Source organism: Gymnoscopelus microlampas (assembly GCF_963454915.1).
Source record: "Gymnoscopelus microlampas genome assembly, chromosome: 24".
NCBI classification, from domain to species: Eukaryota; Metazoa; Chordata; class Actinopteri; order Myctophiformes; family Myctophidae; genus Gymnoscopelus; species Gymnoscopelus microlampas.
The window spans coordinates 28,637,205-28,658,684 of record NC_139961.1 but is presented as its reverse complement, the minus strand read 5'-3'; the positions used below and the strand labels follow the sequence as shown (position 1 = coordinate 28,658,684).

General features: G+C 40.6%; 2 protein-coding genes across 3 annotated transcripts; one reads left to right on the top strand and one right to left on the bottom strand.

Annotated features, from left to right (window-relative positions):
* Positions 1 to 1,305: 1,305 nt before the first annotated feature.
* Positions 1,306 to 9,970, bottom strand: nufip1 (nuclear FMR1 interacting protein 1). Of its 2 annotated transcripts, none has more exons than XM_084051040.1 (10): positions 9,563 to 9,970; positions 7,766 to 7,854; positions 7,524 to 7,628; positions 7,336 to 7,398; positions 6,517 to 6,593; positions 5,652 to 5,744; positions 4,740 to 4,924; positions 3,880 to 4,014; positions 2,750 to 2,997; positions 1,306 to 2,097 (listed from the first exon to the last, which is right to left on the bottom strand). In XM_084051040.1, exons 1-10 carry the CDS (start codon positions 9,861 to 9,863, stop codon positions 1,660 to 1,662), a joined length of 1,734 nt encoding a protein of 577 aa, XP_083907166.1. In that variant the 5' UTR covers positions 9,864 to 9,970; the 3' UTR covers positions 1,306 to 1,659. The 2 variants fall into 2 exon arrangements, with proteins under 2 accessions (XP_083907166.1, XP_083907167.1); XM_084051041.1 differs by having other exon boundaries at positions 7,524 to 7,625.
* Positions 9,971 to 11,684: 1,714 nt separating this feature from the next.
* On the top strand, positions 11,685 to 20,920 carry nop58 (NOP58 ribonucleoprotein homolog (yeast)). Its single transcript, XM_084051253.1, has 15 exons — positions 11,685 to 11,829; positions 12,939 to 13,015; positions 13,143 to 13,195; positions 13,502 to 13,626; positions 13,728 to 13,864; positions 14,505 to 14,569; positions 14,667 to 14,801; positions 15,284 to 15,429; positions 16,282 to 16,408; positions 16,627 to 16,790; positions 17,518 to 17,652; positions 17,823 to 17,884; positions 17,994 to 18,148; positions 18,439 to 18,578; positions 19,463 to 20,920. Exons 1-15 carry the CDS (start codon positions 11,785 to 11,787, stop codon positions 19,520 to 19,522), a joined length of 1,626 nt encoding a protein of 541 aa, XP_083907379.1. The 5' UTR covers positions 11,685 to 11,784; the 3' UTR covers positions 19,523 to 20,920.
* The last annotated feature ends 560 nt before the right edge of the window (positions 20,921 to 21,480 follow it).

Sequence of the window (21,480 nt, the reverse complement as noted above, 5' to 3'; positions counted from 1 at the left end):
AAAAAAAAAAAACTTTTGGTTTTTGTTTATTTGCACATGATTTAAAACACATAATAATAATTTTAAAAGGTAGAAAAGATAGAGCAGTACATTAGATTGGAAAGAAATGAAAAATCATAACATGATGTGCCGGAAAGGCCAAAAAACGAAAAAAGAACTAAGGTGACAATGACACAGCAAATGCTGTATGAGAATCTTGCAGAAGAAGATTCACAGATGAAAAATTATATGCTATAATAGGAGACAATATTGATCTGAAGTGATTTGAATTGTTTATTTTTCCCTATGGCTTTCTATGACTTAAAGTAATAATGTTTATAATTTAATAACATGTTGATGTTTTGAATGACTTATTGACTGAAACAAACCTGGGTTGACAGGGCCTTCTCTGTTGCCGCCCGTCTCTATGGAACTCACTCCAAGCTGCCCCCACCCTCACCACATTTAAAACCACTAAAAACCCACCTTTTCAGACTAGCATTCCCTACCTAATTCTAATCACCCCTTTCTACCTTTATTTCTATTGTTTTTAACCTTTTATCTAGTTTTTCTTTAAGTTTTTAGTTTCTCTGAAGCGACTTTGAGTTCTTAGAAAAGCAAAATATAAATTGTACTATACATTATTATTGACACGATATAAACATCAACTCATGTGACCCGTTTCTTTTGCCTGTTGGTTCGACTAATCAATATTCGATAAGACGACTCAGTCCTGCACACTCCCTGTGCAGATCACCTATACATGATCAGAGCGAGCAATCACTCAAAATCCTGACAGCTTTCTCTCTTCCTCCCTGCCTCCAGGCAAAAAGCTCCACCACATCAGATAAAGCGTCATGACAGCAGCAATTGTGTGGCGGTTTATCTGAGAAAGGCACGTTGAAACTCAGGGGACAGTATATTACATATATTTTGTAAAAATGAAGACACGCCTGACATTAATCTTCCAGCATGTCAGCATCACTGTAAATTGTAAACATGACATGCACCTGCAGTGCAGTGAGAGAGAGAGGGGGCCGAGTGCTAGGAAAGTTCCACTGCCAAGCACGACTCCAAAGGTTGTTGCACAACACTGGAACCTCACAGAGTAAACAGACACACAAGCCGCACTTTCTGTAAACGTTCAACCTAAACTTGGACAATGTTCCTCCGTACTTGAGAGCCACTTTGTATTGCTAATGGTGAGGAATTAAAATTAATTATACTAATTATACCAAACTTGGAAGGAGTTTCTTCCTCTGGCCTGACTTGATCTAGTATAGAATGTAAGTAAGTACAACACATTTTCAGATAATGCCCCACAAGGATAATAATGTCATTTATTTGCATAGTGAAAAAGTGTACGGTCTATGTATGTTACAAAGAAATGTATGCATAACTAAAATTACAAAAACAAATGAAAGAGCGCATACCACAATCATTCAAGGCTATAGCCCTTATCGCAGCTGACCTCAGTTCAAACCCAACCTGAGGCATTTTACTGCATGTCATCCCCCTCTATCTCCAGCCTTTTCTGTCTCTCTGTTCACTGTCCAAAACAATGATCATTTTATTCAACAATAACATCATTTTCACAAACTGAGACACGTAAATCTTTTAGTTTTGCTTTACGTAGTCTTTAAAAGAATACATACAGCATACCTTTAGCTTTTTTTTTCTTTACATAGCAGCGCCAGGGCTCTCCCATATCTCATCATCATAAACATTAGAGCTAGGTATGGCTTTCTCTGTCGAAGTCGACCTAAGCTTGTGACATTCGTTATCTGTGATATTGTCCTTGGTGTTGAGGACAAGAACCTGTTCTCCCAGCTCAGTGCCCTGCCTTGCCCTTGGTTCCAAGTCCACTTGAGTATCTTGGGCCTCCACCGGGAAGACTTTCTCCCGCAGTACAACTTCCTCCTTCTCACACTCTTTCTCTGTAGTTTTGGTTTTGATCTGGTTCTCTGATGCAGTCCCAAAGGCTGCAATAGCAGGAGCGTGCCCCGTTCGCTCCTGATTCTGAGGTCCATTCTCTAGGCCGAAGAAGTTGTTTCGGACGATGTACCGCACGCACTGCAGGAGGACGTTCCTCTCATGACGCACGTCTGGGGCTAGTAACTGTAAACGGTGGAGAGAAAATGACAGCAGATCATGATGCCAATGCGTCGCAAAATAACATTTTGATTTTTCTTATGTGTTAGAACTATCTTCATTGATGCACTGCACACTACTATGGAAGATGAAATGAGGAATCAGATCAGTACACTTTGTTACCGAGAGGTATCGACACAGAAAATATTTTTAATGGATAGAGACAAACCAAACCAAAAGTGTCTGGATTATGACTGCACTGCAATACTATTAAAATGGTCTATCGATCCATCTATCAATAGACGGGTTTCCTGTTAGTAAACATGAGAGGAATATGACCGCGCAGCTGCGGGGGGAAGCCTATGGGTGCGTTTGGAAATTACGCACCGGAGCACACTCGCCTATTAGTTTGTATTGGCCAGTGCGCTCACTGCCGCTCAGGGCTGTATTTTCGAACGCGCCTTTCACCCGGGCATGCGCAGATTGCGCATTCTGCTCTGTGATGACGTCGCGCGGAAATCCGTCTATTGAGGATCATAAAAAATGTCTTGCCAGATATGTTGGTGTGTTACATTGCAATTAACAATGTAGATGCATTTTCAATTATGCAATCAAATTACAAAGGTAAGCTATATACTTTATACGGTAAATATTGTGCATATGTACTCTGCCTCCTTACCATCTCAAGGAGGGTGGCACGTCGTTTTTTGGATGTGGCCATGTCTTGCCATCCTCCCTTGCCACCCCTTCCTCCTCTGCCCCCTCTCCCCCTTCCTCGGCCCCGTGTGTGAGGGCTAGTGCCGTCCGTGGTGTGAGATGGGGGTCTCATATCCCCAGGGGGTCCCCCATCCTGGGTCCTTGCTGGCAGAGTCTTAAGGAGAGCCTGGTTCTCTTGCAACAGTTTGCTACCTCTCTGGATGGGAATGGCTGAAACACAAAGGAAATGTATGGATAGCAGATGGCTGGAATGCTGCTTGGGTGAGGAGGATTGGTAAGCGTTGCCTGGAAGGTGCTCTTTGGATTTATACTAGAAGTCTTCCAAATGGAAGGCACGCTTGGCACACTTCTAGCAATCAAAACGCCTTTATTAAAATGGCATTCGTACGAGACAATGAAAATATTCATTTTGACTCAACGTTTTAATGGCCCCATAGGAATGCCATTTTAATAAAAGGCTTTTTAATTGCAAGAAGAATGCCTTGGTGACTTTCTCTATTTTGAAGACTACACAGGAACAGGAAACAACTTTAAAAGGTCTAACAACTGAAACGTTGTTGCATTCCCATTAAAGTATTTTTTTGGCATTTGAAGACACAACAAGAGTTTTTTCCTGCTGTGTTTTGGATCTAAGTTGGTCTTCTACGCACCTGTTGGTTTTTGTAGGTGTGCTAAAGACTTGCTTTTCATTGAAGACTACAAAGGAAAATTATTTCTGACCGCTTGTCATTTCCATGCAACAAGCACTGATCCTCAGAAGGAAGCACATGACTGCATGCATATCCAATCATGTATGCGGAACATGTTAATTTTAATGGTTTCACTGTTGATGATTACACAAACAGAAACATGTTTCCTTATTGTGGAAACAGACAGCTGACCTTTAAAGCCCACATTAACGCCGGCAGGCTTCTGTGCTTTGACACACAAAACCAAACAGCTCCACCCTCCACTGGCAATAAATAACGACCCCTCACCAAGTTCACCGTTTCAAATATGCGGCGTGAAGTGAAGAGTCCCCCATGACACTTTGGGTGTACTTGTACTGAGCAGCGTGTCTGCTGGGGCCTGTGTTTTGATACTGAAACTCACCCTCCGGTTCCTCGTCACTATCGCTCTCAGTCATGGATCCGTAGTTGGCCACTAGTGACCCCAGTCCTGAGCTCATCTGTTTGGGGGCCACCACGAGGCCGTGCTGTTTGGAACCCGACTCTTCTCTGTCCGAATCTGGAAGCGGGTAGGAGAGCATAAGGATCAGCTTTCGCACCGGACCCTAAGATCCTTTTCTTCCCAGAAGGGACTTGGCAATATGCGAGACAGAATATAAGAATAATATGACATTCAGACTACTTTTAAAGTGTTTGAATGGATGTTTGTTTGTTCGCCAAAATGTAGATCGATTACATTTAAATGTCAAGGGCTTTTAAGTCTTCTAGATACCGTGCAGCGCCACCTGGTGGAAACAATGAGTACCACACTAACAAACATGACCAGAACAAATAAGACTTGTCCATTAGTGAACGAGTTGGAAGGGGGTTGGGTGGGGTTACCAAGTGGGTGGTCTCGCATAGACAGACGATCAGAGATCTCTGCCTACTGATACATCTGATGACATCTAAATTCAACGTAGACTAGGACAGCGGCGAAACAGCTGCTGACAAACCTAATCCCACTGCTGTGAAAACCAATCATATCACCATTCTAATATGAAGGACTGCCATGATGTCTTTGCATTGGTTATGCAATGCAGTTGTTGCTGTTTTTTTTTCATTTCCACATATTTCCCACACAGTTTTATGCCAATTTGTTGAATTTAGATTAGATGTCACCAGATGTATCAGTAGTAGAAGCGGAGATCTGTGATTATGTGGCTACACGAGACTACAGAGTGGGAACCCCTGATCACAAAACGTTTTGTTTAATTACATTTGCTGCCAACGTGAGTCACTCACCTGGGTCACTGTTGACGAGAGCCCCCAATGGATCTCCTTCCCTGGAGGGCTGAGTGAGGGCCGGTGGCCTCCCACTTCCTGGGTACAGAGGACCACCTTGTTGTGGTGCGCCCCCCTGGAACTTCCCGCGGCCTCGCCAACCGCCTCGGCCTCGTCCTCTACCTCGTCCTCGGCCTCTCATTCGTCTAGCAACAGAGTGTTAAAGTCAAAGAGTTATTTCTCCTAATTCTCGGTTCCAACGCACCCACATGAACCCTAGCATCCCTGTTCTGGGGCAAACATTCGGTGAAATCAGCAGATCTATAAGCTCACAACAGGTCGCGCTTGAAGCTCGGCTATTTTCAGTGAGGATATTTAGTTAGAGCGAAAACAGGAGGGGGCCTAGTATAGAGCCCTGGGGGACCCCAGTCAACTGAGTATATAAGTGGTTAAACAGGCAGATGAGTTCTCTATTCCTGGTTTAGCAACGACTGAGAAAGAGAGAACATTCTAAATGGAGGAAATGTCATTCACCCATTCAATCCGGGAACGCATCTACAAATGTCTTCTAAATCCTAACAGTTTTCTGAAAAAACAAATGTTGCTATATTTCAGTGGTTCTCAAACCTTTTCATGTCAAGGACCCCCAAAATTATATGTATTTGGCCGCAGACCCCCATCTGAAAATATGCTGTTCCAGGGACCCCCAGAAGCAAAGATTTGAGTAAAGAATGTTCCCTTTAAAATATATATATATTCAAAGATTTGCACAAACGTTCAAGATTTTTCAAAAATTGCAGATCTACAAACTCATAGTGCGGCACTTGGTGCCGCACTATGAGTTGTGCTATGAGTTGAGCTATGAGTTGAGCTATGTATATCTGCTATGTGGTGAGCTTGTATATCTGCTATTTTTGAATAGCCAAAGTATACCCAAACTGTGCAGTTTCCAGGACCCCTCCCGTCTCCTCTCTGATCTCCATCACTTTTCTCTTCTTCTCCACATTCTGAAGTGACGGGTAGTTCCTGAAAAAGACATAATTGGAATTCTGTTAAACAAATAATTGAACATCATTCATTATCATCCTGAGGGAAAATGTCCTTGGCAAATCCTCGCTGTGAAAACAACGTTGCTCATTATACAATCAAACATCATTAGGGTTTGGTTTTGAGATGCAGGTACATTTGGGATGGAAGAGCGAGGCTTACTTGCACCATCTAGTGGCGTAAAGGAAAGGGTCATTGGGTGCAACGTTAGGTAACTGGGTGCATCTACAGTGTTGCATAATGGCGACCACTAGGTGATACCAAAGCAATGCTTAGGGAAGACATATCAAAGACCAACAATAAGCTATGGCATCCATATTACAGGCTTTGTTAACCCATTCAATCCGGAAACGCATTCGGGTCATTTTAGATGTCTTTGGCTATTCAAAAATAGCAGATATTTTCATTTTTCTAAAATAACAGATATACAATGAGCTTGTAGATCTGCTATTTTAGAAGAATCATGAAAATCTGTGCAATTTTTGAATGTATGTTTTTTAAAGCGAACATTTGTGACTCAAATCTTTGCTTCAGGAGGTCCTTGGAAGAAAATATTTGACAAATGTTCGCTTAAAATATATATTCAAAGATTTGCACAAATCTTCACGATTTTTCAAAGATAGCAGATCTACAAGTTCACAGTGCGGCACTCGGTGCTGCACTATGATCATGTATATCTCCTATTTTTGAATAGCCAAAGGCATCTAAAACGACAGAGATGCGTTCCCGGATTGAATGGGTGAATACTGACTTGCGCCTCTCCTCTCTCCATTTTGCAATTTCCTCTTGCGTGTCCAGCTTGATTCTTCTAGCTCCTGGAGCATGGTTCTGTAGATATTTGGACAAAGAAGGAAAACAAGAGTTCAGAAGGGCTAAGCAATATATTGATAGTATATACAGTAGATATCGTGACATGAGACTAGATATGTGATAATTGCCTAAGTGTTGTCTTTTCCTGGTTAAAAAAAATAAAAAAATAAAAAAGATATTCTCATTACATGATATCATCATCACACTATCAATATTAAAAAGGTTATTTGGCCAAGAAATATTTTTTCTATTAAGCCAAATAAATGAAGGCTTCAAAATGTTATTAAATATATGTCTTATTAAATATAGCTTCCATTGGTATCTACGATAACTATAGGAAATGCAGGCCTAACTTTCAAATATTTGACTTTGCTGCATTACTTAGTTCAGAAGTAGATTAATAGTAATATAATAGTCTTCTTTACTTATCATGAGTGAAAATGGTATAAGCATGAATATTAACCTCTTTAACCATATAAAAGGGTCCCCCGGGACTCTATAGTGGGTCCGCTCCTTTTTTCCCCCCTACACCAAATCTCTTTGCCGAAAATAGCCGAGCTTGTCGGTCTGCTATTTTCACCAAATGTTTGCCCCTGAACAGGGAATCTAGGGTTTAATTGGATAAACTATTGGTAATGGTATTGGCTGATATTTTTGTAATCATTGGCCAACATTATTGGTCAGTAATTCTTACATTGGTTATTTCCTGCTTGCTAAGCAGATTGTTTAAGATGTCACATTAGTTAGTCAGTACACTTACATTTTTCCAGTGGATGCTGACTATTTTCTCATGAGCAGTGAAGTTGCAATCTGGAACTGAACACTGAAAAACAAATTAAATGATTAAATCACAGCCTTGCCAGTAAATATGAATAATGTGCCAAATGCCATAAGCAAACCAGGCAAATATGAGAAAGCAATTTATGAGTAAATTAACTTGTCAATTACCTTGACATGTTGAGACATGTGTTCATCATGCTTTTCTTGGTTCTTAAAACCCCGGTCACATGTGTCACAAAAATGGGTAAATTCTGGTTCCTTCTTATTTTTCTGCTGTGGGTTAAGAATAAGATTACACATCACACTACATCACTCTTCTATGGTATTGTTTCTGCATAACATAACAGAAAATGGACAACACTTGTGATCATCATGATATTTGACCAGTAATAACTGACTTTTTAGTTTACCTTTTTCCCCTGGTTGTTGTAGGGAGCTCCGTAATTATGTCTTCCGCCCCGATGCCCACCTTGATGTCCTCCGCGGTAGAAGTTTTGTCCTGAAAGAGACAAATGTTTCAGGCATGACAGAGCATAGTACTGAACTGTGCCAGAAAGTAGCTTATACAATAGCAGCATCTAGTGGTAGTTTTATAAACCGGCAGTATGAAGACAGCCGAGCTTCAGATCATAGCGTTTGATATTCAAACATGACAAATATGCTCTTATCTTTTAAATATTGGAACATGCATGCGGGGGAATGAAAATGTTGTGTTGTGAAACCACTCATTAATTTGAATGCTGGTGGTCAGCTATAGGATTTAAACTTTCAAAATCAACTTTAACTTGAAGGCTATATCATGGCAACAGTAATATTATTTGTAGCGTTGTGAACAAGCTGATACATGTACATTTGTGAAAATGCAAGCTCATAACATGTCTAAGCCGGTGGGTTTTTATGAAACAAAAACAGATACAGATAGAAAGAGGATAATCCAAACTTTCCTTACAGCTGAAATCTTGGTGAGTTTAACGTTGTTTAATACAACCAGAGAGGACTTTTCTGTTTGGATGAAGGGTCGGACACCAGATAGCATAATAGCATCTGAGTTGCTTGCGGCGAACCAGTTATATCAGATTTGTAGAGTTGTGTTTGTGAACCATATGAGAAATTTGTGAAAAAAGTTAACAAAATCACTATTTCAACATGTCAATATAATAATACAAGAGGGTCAGCTATTGGATTTAACCTTTCAAAATCAACTATGTAGAATAGATAACTTTTTTTTTTTTTTTTCTCTCTTGTTTGATCCCCCCCTCTTCTTCTTCCATTTTTCTTTTCTGTGGAAACGATGGGAACTATGCACGAAAACTAATTCACCCACTTTTATGCTTCTGTAAACATGTGATGTGACAATAAAGATGATTCTGATTCTATGACCAAATCAACTACTGTATGCCCGTCTTTATGGTTTTAAACGATTTGTGAAAATGCAGCAAAGTGAACATATGCCATATGTCTACAGTACAGTACAAGATCGGGTCCTGGGTGTCAGCAATTGGATTTAACTTTTCAAAAAGGCCAGTTATAAGTATACAGTCCCTACATTGACTGTATAAACATGTCCCCATGCCACTGACAGGAACAGTGGTTCTTAAAGTAGGGTCCACATCAGGGACCCTCAGGGTTCCATGAGGGGGTTCCAAACAGAAACATACCCTTTACAAATCTGTAACTCTCACAGTGTATAAAATGAAACCAAATGGATGTTAAGCAGGGTTTATTTGGTTCCATTTGTACACTCTCAGAGTTATGGGGGGTCCTTGGAATTAAAACATTTGGACTACTAGAAGATCCAGAACATGCACTCAGACTTATGCTCAGACTCAGTGATACTTACCATCAGTGGTTTAAAGTAACTGAGTGAGTACATTTACTCAAGTAACATTTTTTGGTATTTTAACTTTACTGGAGTATTTCCAATGTTCAGTGTTTTTACTTCACAAATGCATCACGCATTAGTGAGCTTGTAGATCTGCTATTTTGAAAATATTTGTATACATTTGAAAACTTGTGAAATGGGACATTCTGCCTAATGAGTACTTTTACTTTTGGTACTTTAAGTACATTTTGATACCGATACTTTAGTACTTTTACTCAAGTAAAGTTTGAATTCTGGACTTTAACTCGTAACAGTGTTTCTACACTACATTGCAGTATTGATACTTTTACAAAATGTGAGTACTTTTTCCCACCACACTGCTTACCATAGGGTTGATGATGTGGGCCATGGTGGTGGTTCTGGTGCCCCCATCCTCCTCCTCCTCCCCTAGACCCCGGCGGTGGGGTCCAACCGGGCTGCTGCCACCCACCCGGCGGACCACCGCGGTGGTCCCATGGTGGGGTCATGGAGGGAGACTGATCCTGGCCCCAGGTCCACATGTTGGGATGGAAGCCGCTTGAAGAGCCTGGCTGGTGCTGGAGGGTTGGAGGTCTGACGATAGCAGGGTTTGATGCAGGAGGACCTCCAAAGTCCGGAGGAGGATAGTGTTGTTGTGGTTCAGTCATGTTGTTTAACAGTTACGTAGAGTAATGAATATAAATGTGATCAGATGTAGAGTTCTTCTTCCTTTCAGCGTTAATACTCACACGCTCACATGTGAGTGTTTTGCTCTCTTCACGTGCGTCACTTCCGCAAAGCCAGGAAGGAACAGGCAGGCCAAAATAAGCGATCACAGATAATGATTTTATTTTATTGTGTATGTTTGTGCCATGTGTTCCTGTTAGAACAAGACCATTTTGATGGACGGAGTGGAGATACGAACCATAGATGATGATGCTAGCTCTCTGGTCCATGGCGATACAAGGAGACATGGACCACTGTTAAGATGAGGCGAACATCTTTAGAGCTTTAGCGACTTAAAGTTATAACCTCTCGCGAGGTTTGCTATCTGGTTGCCAGGTCTGTCCAATAGCGGTCTGTCTGCGCTATTGCTGCTCTCTCTCTCTCTCTCTCTCTCTCTCTCTCTCTCTCTCTCTCTCTCTCTCTCTCTCTCTCTCTCTCTCTCTCTCTCTCTCTCTCTCTCTCTCTCTCTCTCAAATCTGAGACAGATTGCAGGTTGAGGAGGCCCTTAGCTCTGAACTCGGTTGAATCTGCCTCACCTGGCTCACACACATAACAAATTATCACTACACCTAGGCTGAATCCATTATTTTTGGGTCCAGAATAAACCTCTGCAAGGCCAAAGAGTTCACGGTCAAAGTGTGAGTCACAAGGAAAAGATGAACCTGGGTTGTATCTTAGAGGCAGTGAAAAAATGTCAACAAAAGTAATCAGGAAAGTCAACCAAATAACAAGTTTTCTATTCAGGATCTAATCGGTGGTCAGTAGGAACACACTGAGGACACTAGCAGGAGCACTCATCCAATATCATTTTTGATTATGCATGCACCTCGTGGTACGTTAGCACCTCAAAGGCATTAAAAACAAAACTGCAGACCTCTCAAAACAAACTGGTCAGTTTACTACTAGGCCTTACACCTAGAACTCACCTAACCCCTGCTCATTATGCTAGGGTGGGATGACTCAGGGTAGAGGACAGAGTAAAGCAACTTGTCTTCAAGATACGCGAGGAAACAGGGATACCCATGTACCTGTCAGACTACTTCAAATAGCGTAAAAGACACACACAGGCACAACACCAGAAGGAACCCCACTGATCTCACTGAACCCAGTTCTGGCACAAAAATGGGGTCAAATTAGTTCTACACTACAGCTATGCCACCACTCTGCCAGAATGTGGAATGCCCTACCAACAGGCATAAAAGAGTGTGACTCCTTACCCTCCTTCAAAACCGGCTTAAAAGAGGTAGTCCAATGGAAACAAGCCATAGTATTGTCTTGGGTTCAATCCTTTAAGCATCCTTTTGTATTGAACTGTACTTTCTGTGCTTTTTTTGGGGGGCAAACTGTTAATAAAGTATTCAATCAAATTCAAATCAATCAATCCCCTCTTCTCCTTTTTAATATTTTTCCCATCTTTTTTCTTTCTCCTTTTTTGTGTTAAATTTAACTTATCCCTATTTACAACTGACTTACTTAACTCATTTCTGACACAAGGGTAGATATTCCCCAGTATTTTTTTTTCTTTCTTTTTTTTCTCTTCTTTTCATTTTTTATATACAGAGACAATGTGGAGGGAAAAAAGGGGGGGGGGGGGGTATAATTGTTCATGAAAAAAATATGTATAAAAAATGATCAATCAAACAAACAATTTGAACAATGTAAAACATTGGCCTACTTTGGGGGATATTGGACAGCATATGTGGCAACCGTGCAGTTTCCGGATGTGTTACCCTCGTGTGCCTATAACTCCTTCCATTCTCACAGCAGCATCGTGGTGAACGGTGGTGCTCAACTCTCTGTCTCACAGCAGAGCAACAAATACTACTATATATTAATAATTATAATACTCCAACAGCTGCCACAATGCTGGTGCTGTTTGAAACCGCCGCTGGATATGCAATATTCAAAGTACGTATTGTTTATTATCATTTTTGTTTAGTTTTGTCAACATTATCTCCAGAGGTAGCCAACTTTAGCTAATGCGGCTAACGTTAGCTGCCCACGTTGACTTCCTACTTTGCACGTTAGTAGTCGTAAAACATAATGATGATTAATGACTTCCTGTGCATTCATACACCACTGTTATGATGAAGAAGAGCCACGTATTATGGTGTTGTTCATATTATCTATCTCATATTCTGGATGAAGTTGGTACTTGGTAGTCTAAAGGCCCTGGGCCCCCACGTGTTCCATCCAACAGAGTCGCACTACTGCACATGTAACACAGTAACTTGAGTAAATGTACTTAGTTACTTTACACTACTGGTCACACTACTACACATTTAACTTAACACCAAGTTGGTGTTTACTTGATTATGATTCTTTGATTGCGCTGATGATTTTAAGCCAGTGCCATTTGCAGTGGTGGAAAAAATACTGCAGTGTAGAAACTCTGATACAAGTAAAAGTCCGGAATTAATTGACTTGAGTAAAAGTACAAAAGTATTGGAATCAAATTGTACTTAAAGTACCATAAGTAGAAAGTACTCTAATGCAGAATGTCCTATTTCACAAGTTTTCAAATGTATAACATCTTTTGAAAATGGCAGATCTTTCAAATGGCCGAAATGTATTATAGGACTGGAGTGGTTAATGTTTTGTAAAATCTACAAAGTAACTAATAACTAATGTTTTTAAATAATTATAGTGGAGTAAAAGTACAGTATTTGTCTCTGATATGTAGTGGAGTAGAAGTAAAAGCACTGAAAATTTGAAATACTCCAGTAAAGTAAAAATACCTCAAAATTGTACTTAAGTACAGTACTTGAGTAAATGACACGTTATAGAAAAGATCATCTCCAGCCACTAACATTCTATTTATTAAACAAGTTCCAAGTTTGCTTCTTTACTCTGAGAGTGTTTACATTTAACCAATGTACCTGGTTAAAGTTGTGCATTCTCTGAGTTACAAATATACAAATGAACACTGTGGATTTTACTGTGCAGCTGATCTACACTGCATTTTCAGTGCTATATTATTAACCTGGACTGACATCAACTCAATATAATCTTTTTAGGTCCTTGATGAATCCAAGCTACAGGAGGTCGACAGCCTGTGGAAGGAGTTTCAGACGACCGAAAAGGCCAACAAGATGTGAGTATTGCGTTAATAATTTACTCAAGTGCAAAGCTACCATGTGCAAACCGTGTGCTCATTCATTAACCGTGCATGTTCTTTTGTTAAATCGAGTCTAATAAGCGATTTGATTTCTCTTATTCAGTGTGAAGTTGAAGCACTTCGAGAAGTTTCAGGATACAACCGAGGCCTTGGCAGGTAACGTATTATTGGAAACCCCATTCCAAGTGATGCACTGTGCACAACTTGTCTTTATGTAAATGATTCAAGGCTGTGGTCTATGATGCATCTCTTTCTTATGTCTGATGAAAACATGAAGTCAATCTGCAGTTTCGTCACTACCACTGAGACCACGGCCATTAGATAAACAACAAAAACAACCCCCTCTGTCCCGTGCTGACATCCATTATTCCCAACTTTTTGTATTCCTGTTCACATATGTGCAGTTATTGTGATGTATTTTAAGATTACATTTTTCTCACCCCTCTTACCCATATTCTACAGCTGCCACTGCTATGACGGAGGGAAAGATGGGAAAGAGTCTGAAGAAGATATTGAAGAAGGTTGTAGCCACGGAGGCTCATGAGCAGCTGGCCATAAGCGATGCTAAACTCGGTGGGGTCATCAAAGTAGGTCTCCCAGCGTATTCCATCTTCCATACATTTACCACACACAAGCTACTGTATATTGATCATTGAGATGGTTCATAACTGGCTGTCTGTTTTTCCAGGACAAGCTCAACCTGAGCTGCGTCCACAGTCCTGCAGTGGCAGAGCTGATGAGGGGCATTAGGACTCAGATGGAAGGCCTCATCACAGGGCTGCCTCCTCGGGAGATCGCCGCCATGTCTCTGGGACTCGCTCACAGGTAGAGTGACGCATGCATACGCTGGTATATAAACTTAAAAGGGATTTGCGCCCCAAAACCAAACATGGCTTATTTTATTTAGCACATAATCTCCCTTTAAACCGTTAATCAAACTTGTCGGTGTTAAGAGTTTGTCCTGTTATCTCAATCGAATTTAAACGTAGGCTTTTACCACAGTAGTCTCTTGTTAAAGGAAGGCTGGGGAATTAACCATGTGTTTTGTTAAAAGCCTTCTCACTTCTGCCTATGATTACATTTTGCTGACTGAAACCCCATGTGGAATCCTCTTTCAGCATTCGTCACTACCACTGAGGCAGCAAAATAGCGAAAGCCTATACATTATACCCTTAAAACCGAGAAAGCGTCTGTGCCATTTTAGCTGTTGCTATGTATAGCAACAGGCATTTTGTTAATTTTTTTGAATAAAAAATAGAAGATTTTCTGAAAACTAGGTTAGGATTTAGAAGGCGTTTTTAAAACCAGCCTCAGGTCTAAATGGGTTCAATAACTGACCCTGTGATAAAAAACAAAATGCAAAGCAATTAAAAACATGGCAATGGAAGATAACAAAAATCATCCTTGAAGTAGACAAAGATTTGAAGTTAAAGAGTGTAAATTTGCTTTTCCTTGTCTTCCTCAGTTTATCTCGCTACAAGTTGAAATTCAGCCCGGACAAAGTAGACACGATGATCGTACAAGCCATCTGTAAGTCTTTTTTGAATGTGTCTTTAAGATAAAATGTGTTTTTTCTCAGCTGCAAAATAGCATATATTATATGTGTATATATCCCTGTTGTCTGCAGCTCTGTTAGATGATCTGGACAAAGAGCTGAACAACTACATCATGCGCTGCAGAGAGTGGTATGGTTGGCATTTCCCCGAACTGAGCAAGATCATCACAGACAACCTGGCCTACTGCAAAAGTGTCCGCCATATAGGTGAGCAAATGCAAGGGTGTGACTCAAGTGCACATGTCACCACACACAAACCCCAGGTTATTTTGAGGATTTACTATATTCACTTATAAGTTCTTGTGGAAGGATACTGGGCAGACTGAAGTTAACAACAGCTCGCAATGCATTAGCATGTGTAGTTTGCCTAGTATAATGGCAGGCCCAAATTGGCAGCAGAAAGTGGATAATGCAGCAGACTGCTTAGTGCTTACATTATTTCCAGTGTTATTGTGTTATAGACTATAGAGATGTCATTGAAACCCTTTGGTGAATAGTGTATGAACCCTGTTGGGACAGTCTAAAAGCTGAGAGGAAGAGAGAGTATGATAGGGACACAAAGAAGGTACTTAAACAGGCGATGCAGTTCAGGACGTCTGTGAAATGGAAGCCTTCGGTAGACGTGCATGTCGTCTCAGAGTGCTGACCTCTACCATGTGTAAATGATGGATGCATTTCTCGGTCCCCAGGGGTTCGCACCAACGTAGCCACCACTGACCTGTCGGAGATCCTGCCCGAGGAGATCGAGGCGGAGGTCAAACTAGCCGCTGAAATCTCCATGGGCACAGAGGTGTCGGACGAGGACATCGGCAACATAAAGCACCTGTGTGACCAGGTAAACCCAGTGCCAACTCCCACCGTTGTTGTGTATCAAGCAATTCATATGGCTGTAGTGATGATGATGACATTTGTCTTCCTCTTGAACTAAATCATGTGGGTCTTTAAGTCACTATCTCATCTGAACAGCCACAGAATAGCCCCTACACACAAGCACACATACACACTGCTTTGCAAAGTTGCAAATTATAAGCTTAATCCATTACTGTTCTAAACTGTGTGATCCTCAGTTTGTTTATAACAGTTTACAAGTGAAACATAGTTTAAAGCTGAAATCGGGAATGTATTCGAATGAATAAATTGTCAATACAATATAACTAGCACATCTGCAGCTGGTTGTCTCCCTTTCCTTTAATGTGGGTTGGCACTGCCAATAAAGTAATTTGAAGTAGACGAAACACCAGATACAGTATCTACGTTTCTAAAGTAGTAGTGGCTATAGCTATGTGCTAGCTAGCTCCTACTTTAGTCCAACAACAAACGCATAACATGAGATCACAAAACGGTTACTTGACAAGACCACAAGCAATGTGTATGTGCCGCCATCTTTATTGTAGCTAGGTGTTGCAATTACCTCTCTCTGTCAGGAGAGGGAGACAGACAATGTGAACGTACATAGAGTTGAAGGATTATGGTTTTAAGCTTCAATTCTTGCCTTGCCAGTGGCCACCATTGGAAGCAGCTGTGACAGTAACGCCTGAGTTGCACTTAATTGCGCGTGGGTGTCACGCACCAAAAACAGATCTACAAGCTCAGACTGTATTGCAGCATGATATGAGACACCGGCGCAACAATAAAGTGTAAATCAGACTTGAGGATTAAGGTGATCACCTATGTCTGTTTTTTCCAGGTTATCGAGATCTCAGATTACCGCGCTCAACTGTACGACTACCTGAAGAACCGCATGATGGCCATCGCTCCCAACCTGACGGTGATGGTGGGAGAGCTGGTGGGCGCTCGCCTCATCTCTCACGCCGGTAAGAACCACAGAGAGGAGGGGGCACACGTGAGGGTTTATAATGTGAGCGGTGATGATGCTGACGCTACGTCACTATCCTGAAAACATCATGAGGGTTTTTGTCACTACCTCATCTGAGCTCGCATTTTAGACACAAACATAGTGTTGTGTAGCTAGATAAATGAAAGAATGATATATGGACAGAAGCCTTTAATATGCCCCCTTTCTGTTCCCAAGGTTCGCTGTTGAATCTAGCCAAGCACCCGGCTTCCACGGTGCAGATTCTCGGAGCGGAGAAGGCCTTGTTCAGAGCCCTGAAGACACGCAAAGACACACCCAAATACGGTCTCATCTATCACGCTTCGCTGGTTGGCCAGACTACAGCCAAGAATAAGGGCAAGGTGAGTGCTCGCGTGGTTGCTGTACATGTGGCTGTAAATCACATTAAAGCTGGTCTTTGTTTAGCAAAAAATGATTTTTTATTTAAATCACATCAGGTGTTGAAAACGTAAGATCATCCGATGGCAACTTATTATTTCAATAGTGTACATTTCAGTGGTCTAGTAATAGCAGGGGCACAAGCATCGAAAGTTGCATCTTGAAAACAATTGGGGTTGGTTGCCGAATCCTCATATGGCTGTAGTGATGATGATGACATTTGTCTTCCTCTTGAACTAAATCATGTGGGTCTTTAAGTCACTATCTCATCTGAACAGCCACAGAATAGCCCCTACACACAAGCACACATACACACTGCTTCGCAAAGTTGCAAATTATAAACTTAAACTATTACTGTTCTAAACTGTGTGAATCCTCAGTTTGTTTATTACAGTTTACAAGTGAAACATAGTTTAAAGCTGAAAAATGGGAGTTATTTTTGTGTAAACTACCAGGTTTTGTGTGAGAGCTTGTATTTATGCCCTGTGTCATGGCAGTGGCACTCTAGGACAAAATCTGTACGACGTTGGCTGATTATAGTAATAAATCACAGAAGACCATAAAGTATAAATGCAGCACATCAGATTGTTTGAAGATGACCAACATTGCTTTTTTGTAAAATGTGAATGCGTGTCTGTGATAATGGATTTACAAATAATTAATTGTTGCTTAACATTGTGCTTTTTGCAGATTTCCAGAATGCTGGCAGCTAAAGCATCCCTAGCTATCCGCTATGACGCCCTCGGCGAGGACACCAACGCAGAAATGGGAATAGAGAACCGTGCCAAGCTGGAAGCTCGCCTGCGACACCTTGAGGAGAGAGGAGTAAGTACAACTATTAAACAATCAGAAATCTTCTACTTCATCTGTATGTTAAGCTGGTGCCTTCACCAGTTCTCTCCCGCTGTAGTGAGTTATTCCGTTAATACAACTTTTCCAGACATGTCTGTGTTTTGTTGGTCTGACCATGTCCTCCATGTTTTGTTTTTCCTCAGATCAGGAGAATCAGTGGAACAGGAAAAGCAATGGCTAAAGCAGACAAATACCAACACAAGAGGTGAATGAAGCCAAAACATACAGTCCACCAAACGCCATGCCTTTGCAATTGTTGTAACATTTGTATTATCATACTGACTTTGGTTAACATCTTTATTGTTTCTGAACAGTGAGGTGAAAGTGTACGATCCGTCTGGAGACTCGACGCTCCCCTCCACCTCAAGGAAGAGGAAGATTGAGGAGGTGGAAGAGGAGGACACCTCGGCGCCCTCCACGCCAGTGGTGCCCAAAACCAAAAAATCCAAGAAGGAGCCAGTAACGGAAGGTAGGCAGACTTGCAGACAACACGCTGTGTCTGTTTTTAATGATAAAAAAATAAAAGATACAAATGTATCTGGGATTTATTTATAAAAAATGTTGTACATTGGTGGTATATTTGCTGAGAATCTAGGAAATGGAAGTCCATTTATAGGTCCATGGTTGATGACCGACCTCACTTCCTGGATTTAGAAAAATATGCATTAAATTGACTGAATACATTTTACTCTCGCGATGTGGAGGCACACCTCAATCTAATTGTATTACTCATATTGTTTTCTTTGCCTTGCCTTTCAGTAGTGGAAGAAGAAGAGGCGGTAGAAGAAACTCCCAAGAAGAAGAAGAAGAAAAAGAAGTCCAAAGAGGCAGCTGAGGAGGAGACAGTGGAGGTGAAGGAGGAGCCAATGGAGGAGGCAGAGACGTCGGTAGCAGAGGAAGTAAGTCTTGTTGCCCGATCGCCACGTGTCGTATTGAGGGCTGATTAAATAAAAGAAAAGAGGCCGGTCCCTGATGTGCTCTGTATGGCCATGCAAGTAATATTGATTAGAAAGACTTGCTGACTTCAGGGTAGAATCCTTTATTCGGTCAGGCAGATTAAAAACATTTATTTTTACCACCGAAGATGATAAGTAGCCTAATAATATTCCACAGAAACATTGTCTGTAGCCCTGCCAAGGCAGAGTGCAGTAACTACGAAAACAAAAATCACTGAAAAATGGGTTTAAAAGTGATTCAACTGGTCAGCCAAATGAGATATTGGCATATAAGTGATATTACACTAATTGTACATCTGTTCTTGAGGTAATTGTTTATCCCCCAACATCACAAAGGCTAATTTGACCTTTGGGCAACCCAAATAAGTCGGTGTGTCCAAAAACGTAGTTACTGCTCTTTGGCTTGGCAGGGTCTGAATTGAATCTCTCTCAAACTATTTGTGCCTGTATTGTGCATTTTAATTTAACGGGTATCACTTTTCGGTTGTCAGAAAAATCTTTGTGGGGCGGCTTGCTTAACAGAATCTGTCCTGTCGGCAGATAACGTTTTCTAGGATGGTGGTTCTCAAAGTGGGGTCCAGAGACCCTCGGGTTTCTTTGAGGGGGTTCCAAATGGACACTCGGGAGTGTACAGATGGAACCAAGTGGACCCGTAAGGGTCTCAGTTATGGGGGACCTTGAAAAAAAGTTTTGACAACCACTGGTCTAGAAATTGACCAAAGTCCTACAGGATTCATCATCACACTGGATGCAAATGTAGAGCATTCCTCCACATGGCATCTACTGGTCATTGTCAAAATTGCTCACTTGTCTTTTTCTCTTCCCAGTCAACAGAAAAGAAGAAAAAGAAGAAGAAAAAGAAGGTCAAGGAAGAGGAAGAAGATTAATAAGATCACCTGAAGATTCTGTATATTTTCGTTAGTTTTAGTTTTTGTCATTGTACACATTTTATTTCTCATAACAGCAAGCCATTGTGCCTGTTTTCTGGAGTTTGACAAGAAACTCATTTGTTAAGTCTCTTCTCTTTTACACTGAGAGGTGATTGTAAATCATACTATGTCACAGTATTGAGATATAAACCAAGAGAAAACCCTGATATAAAGATTCTTAGTTAAAAAAAATCACAAGATTATATTATGTGGCTCTGGATTTGAACAGTTTGTATAAGTATGTACCATATTTAGTTTTTAACCATACCTTAAAGGGCCATACACATGAACAACTATAATAGAACCATTATTTTTTATCAGTTTCAGAGCGTTTTAATGAACGACACAAATCCAAATGTACAGATCGTCACATTGTTCCTTGAATTCCAGGGATTTATATTTTTTAAATTTCAAATCCATCATGTTGACACCAGTGGAAGTCTTGCTCAATTGGCTCTGTGAGGGATTTGTGCATATTCTCCGTTCTCGCTCCCTGCTGGTTGACATCATTTCTTCATGTATATTCCAGACGAGCACCTCTTGAGCTCACTTTATACTCCTTGCACAGCGGTGTGTATCGTTTTAAACCATGCTAAGGCCAAAGACCTGTTAAGTGATACATGTTGATCTCCAAGATGTCAGGATAGATGATTCTTTAGTCTTTTCACCTCATTTCATTATTGGTTATATTTGGTGTGGGATGGCCCTTAAGATTCAGTTATAAACAAACCGAGCTAGATGGGAGACTCAGTTTATTATCTTGAGGCAGATAAGCGGTTGTCTAAAGCTTGAACATCTGCCCTTGTGAAATAAACTTTTGGTTTTGCTACAACAGAATGGGTTTCCTGGTATGATTTATAGTTCTCGCATGTATCAAATATTCTCATGCATAGACACTTTATGTAATGTATCAATGTATTCTCATGCAAAGACATTTCGGGTGCATTCGGAAATGTGCACCGGGAGCGCACTCACGTATTAGTTTCTATTGGCCAGTGCGCTCAGTGCTAAAAATCCGAATGCACCCATAATGCAATGTTTCAGAAGATAATTCTCATGCAAAGACATGTCATAAACCTGCCTTATATCTGGAGAACATTCTTTTTGGAGGCAGGGAGAGACGGTCAGTGTCTCATTTAATATGTCTGTCTTCCATCACCTTGCATTTTCCTTCCTAGTTTTCCTGGTCTCTACTCTCTAATGTATGTATTTCTTTGTATCATTTCTTTCCCTCTTTCTATGTATGTGTCAACATTTGAACATGTCAATTTAATTAAAAGCCACTGGTTGTTGCATGACCCACTTCATATGATGAAATGGTACACTGTAACCAATTAAAGATGCATGGTTATACAATTTTGATTTGATTTATTGAATTGCTACAAAACAATTGAGGGTTAACAGACAATCAAGTATCATATATATAATGTCAGTTATTTCCGTTGTGTTCCTCTCACATAAAATTGAGAAGATCTACAAATAAAGTCAATTTCACTCTACAGTTACATTATATACAGTAGTGAAATGTTTTACTTTAGTAAAAGTATCGATACCATAATCTAGAAATACAATTAAAAGTGGTATTCAAAATGTACTTGAGTAAAAGTACAAAAGTATTGGCATCAAAATATACTTAAAGTACCAAAAGTAAAAGTACTCACGCAGAATGTCCCATTTCATAAGTTCAATATGTATACACATTCTTTGAGAATAGCAGATCTACAAGCTCACAACAGCTTGTAGATTGGCTACTTCCAAATAGCCGAAGTAAGGCTAAAGTGGTTAATCATGTTTTGTAATTAGTTACAAAGTAACTTAGTCCAGGGGCCAGCACTGATATTCAACACAAATTGGTACCATCTAAGGTGACCGTAAAGTTTTTGTATTTTTGTCTTCCTACATGTCTCTAGTTTATA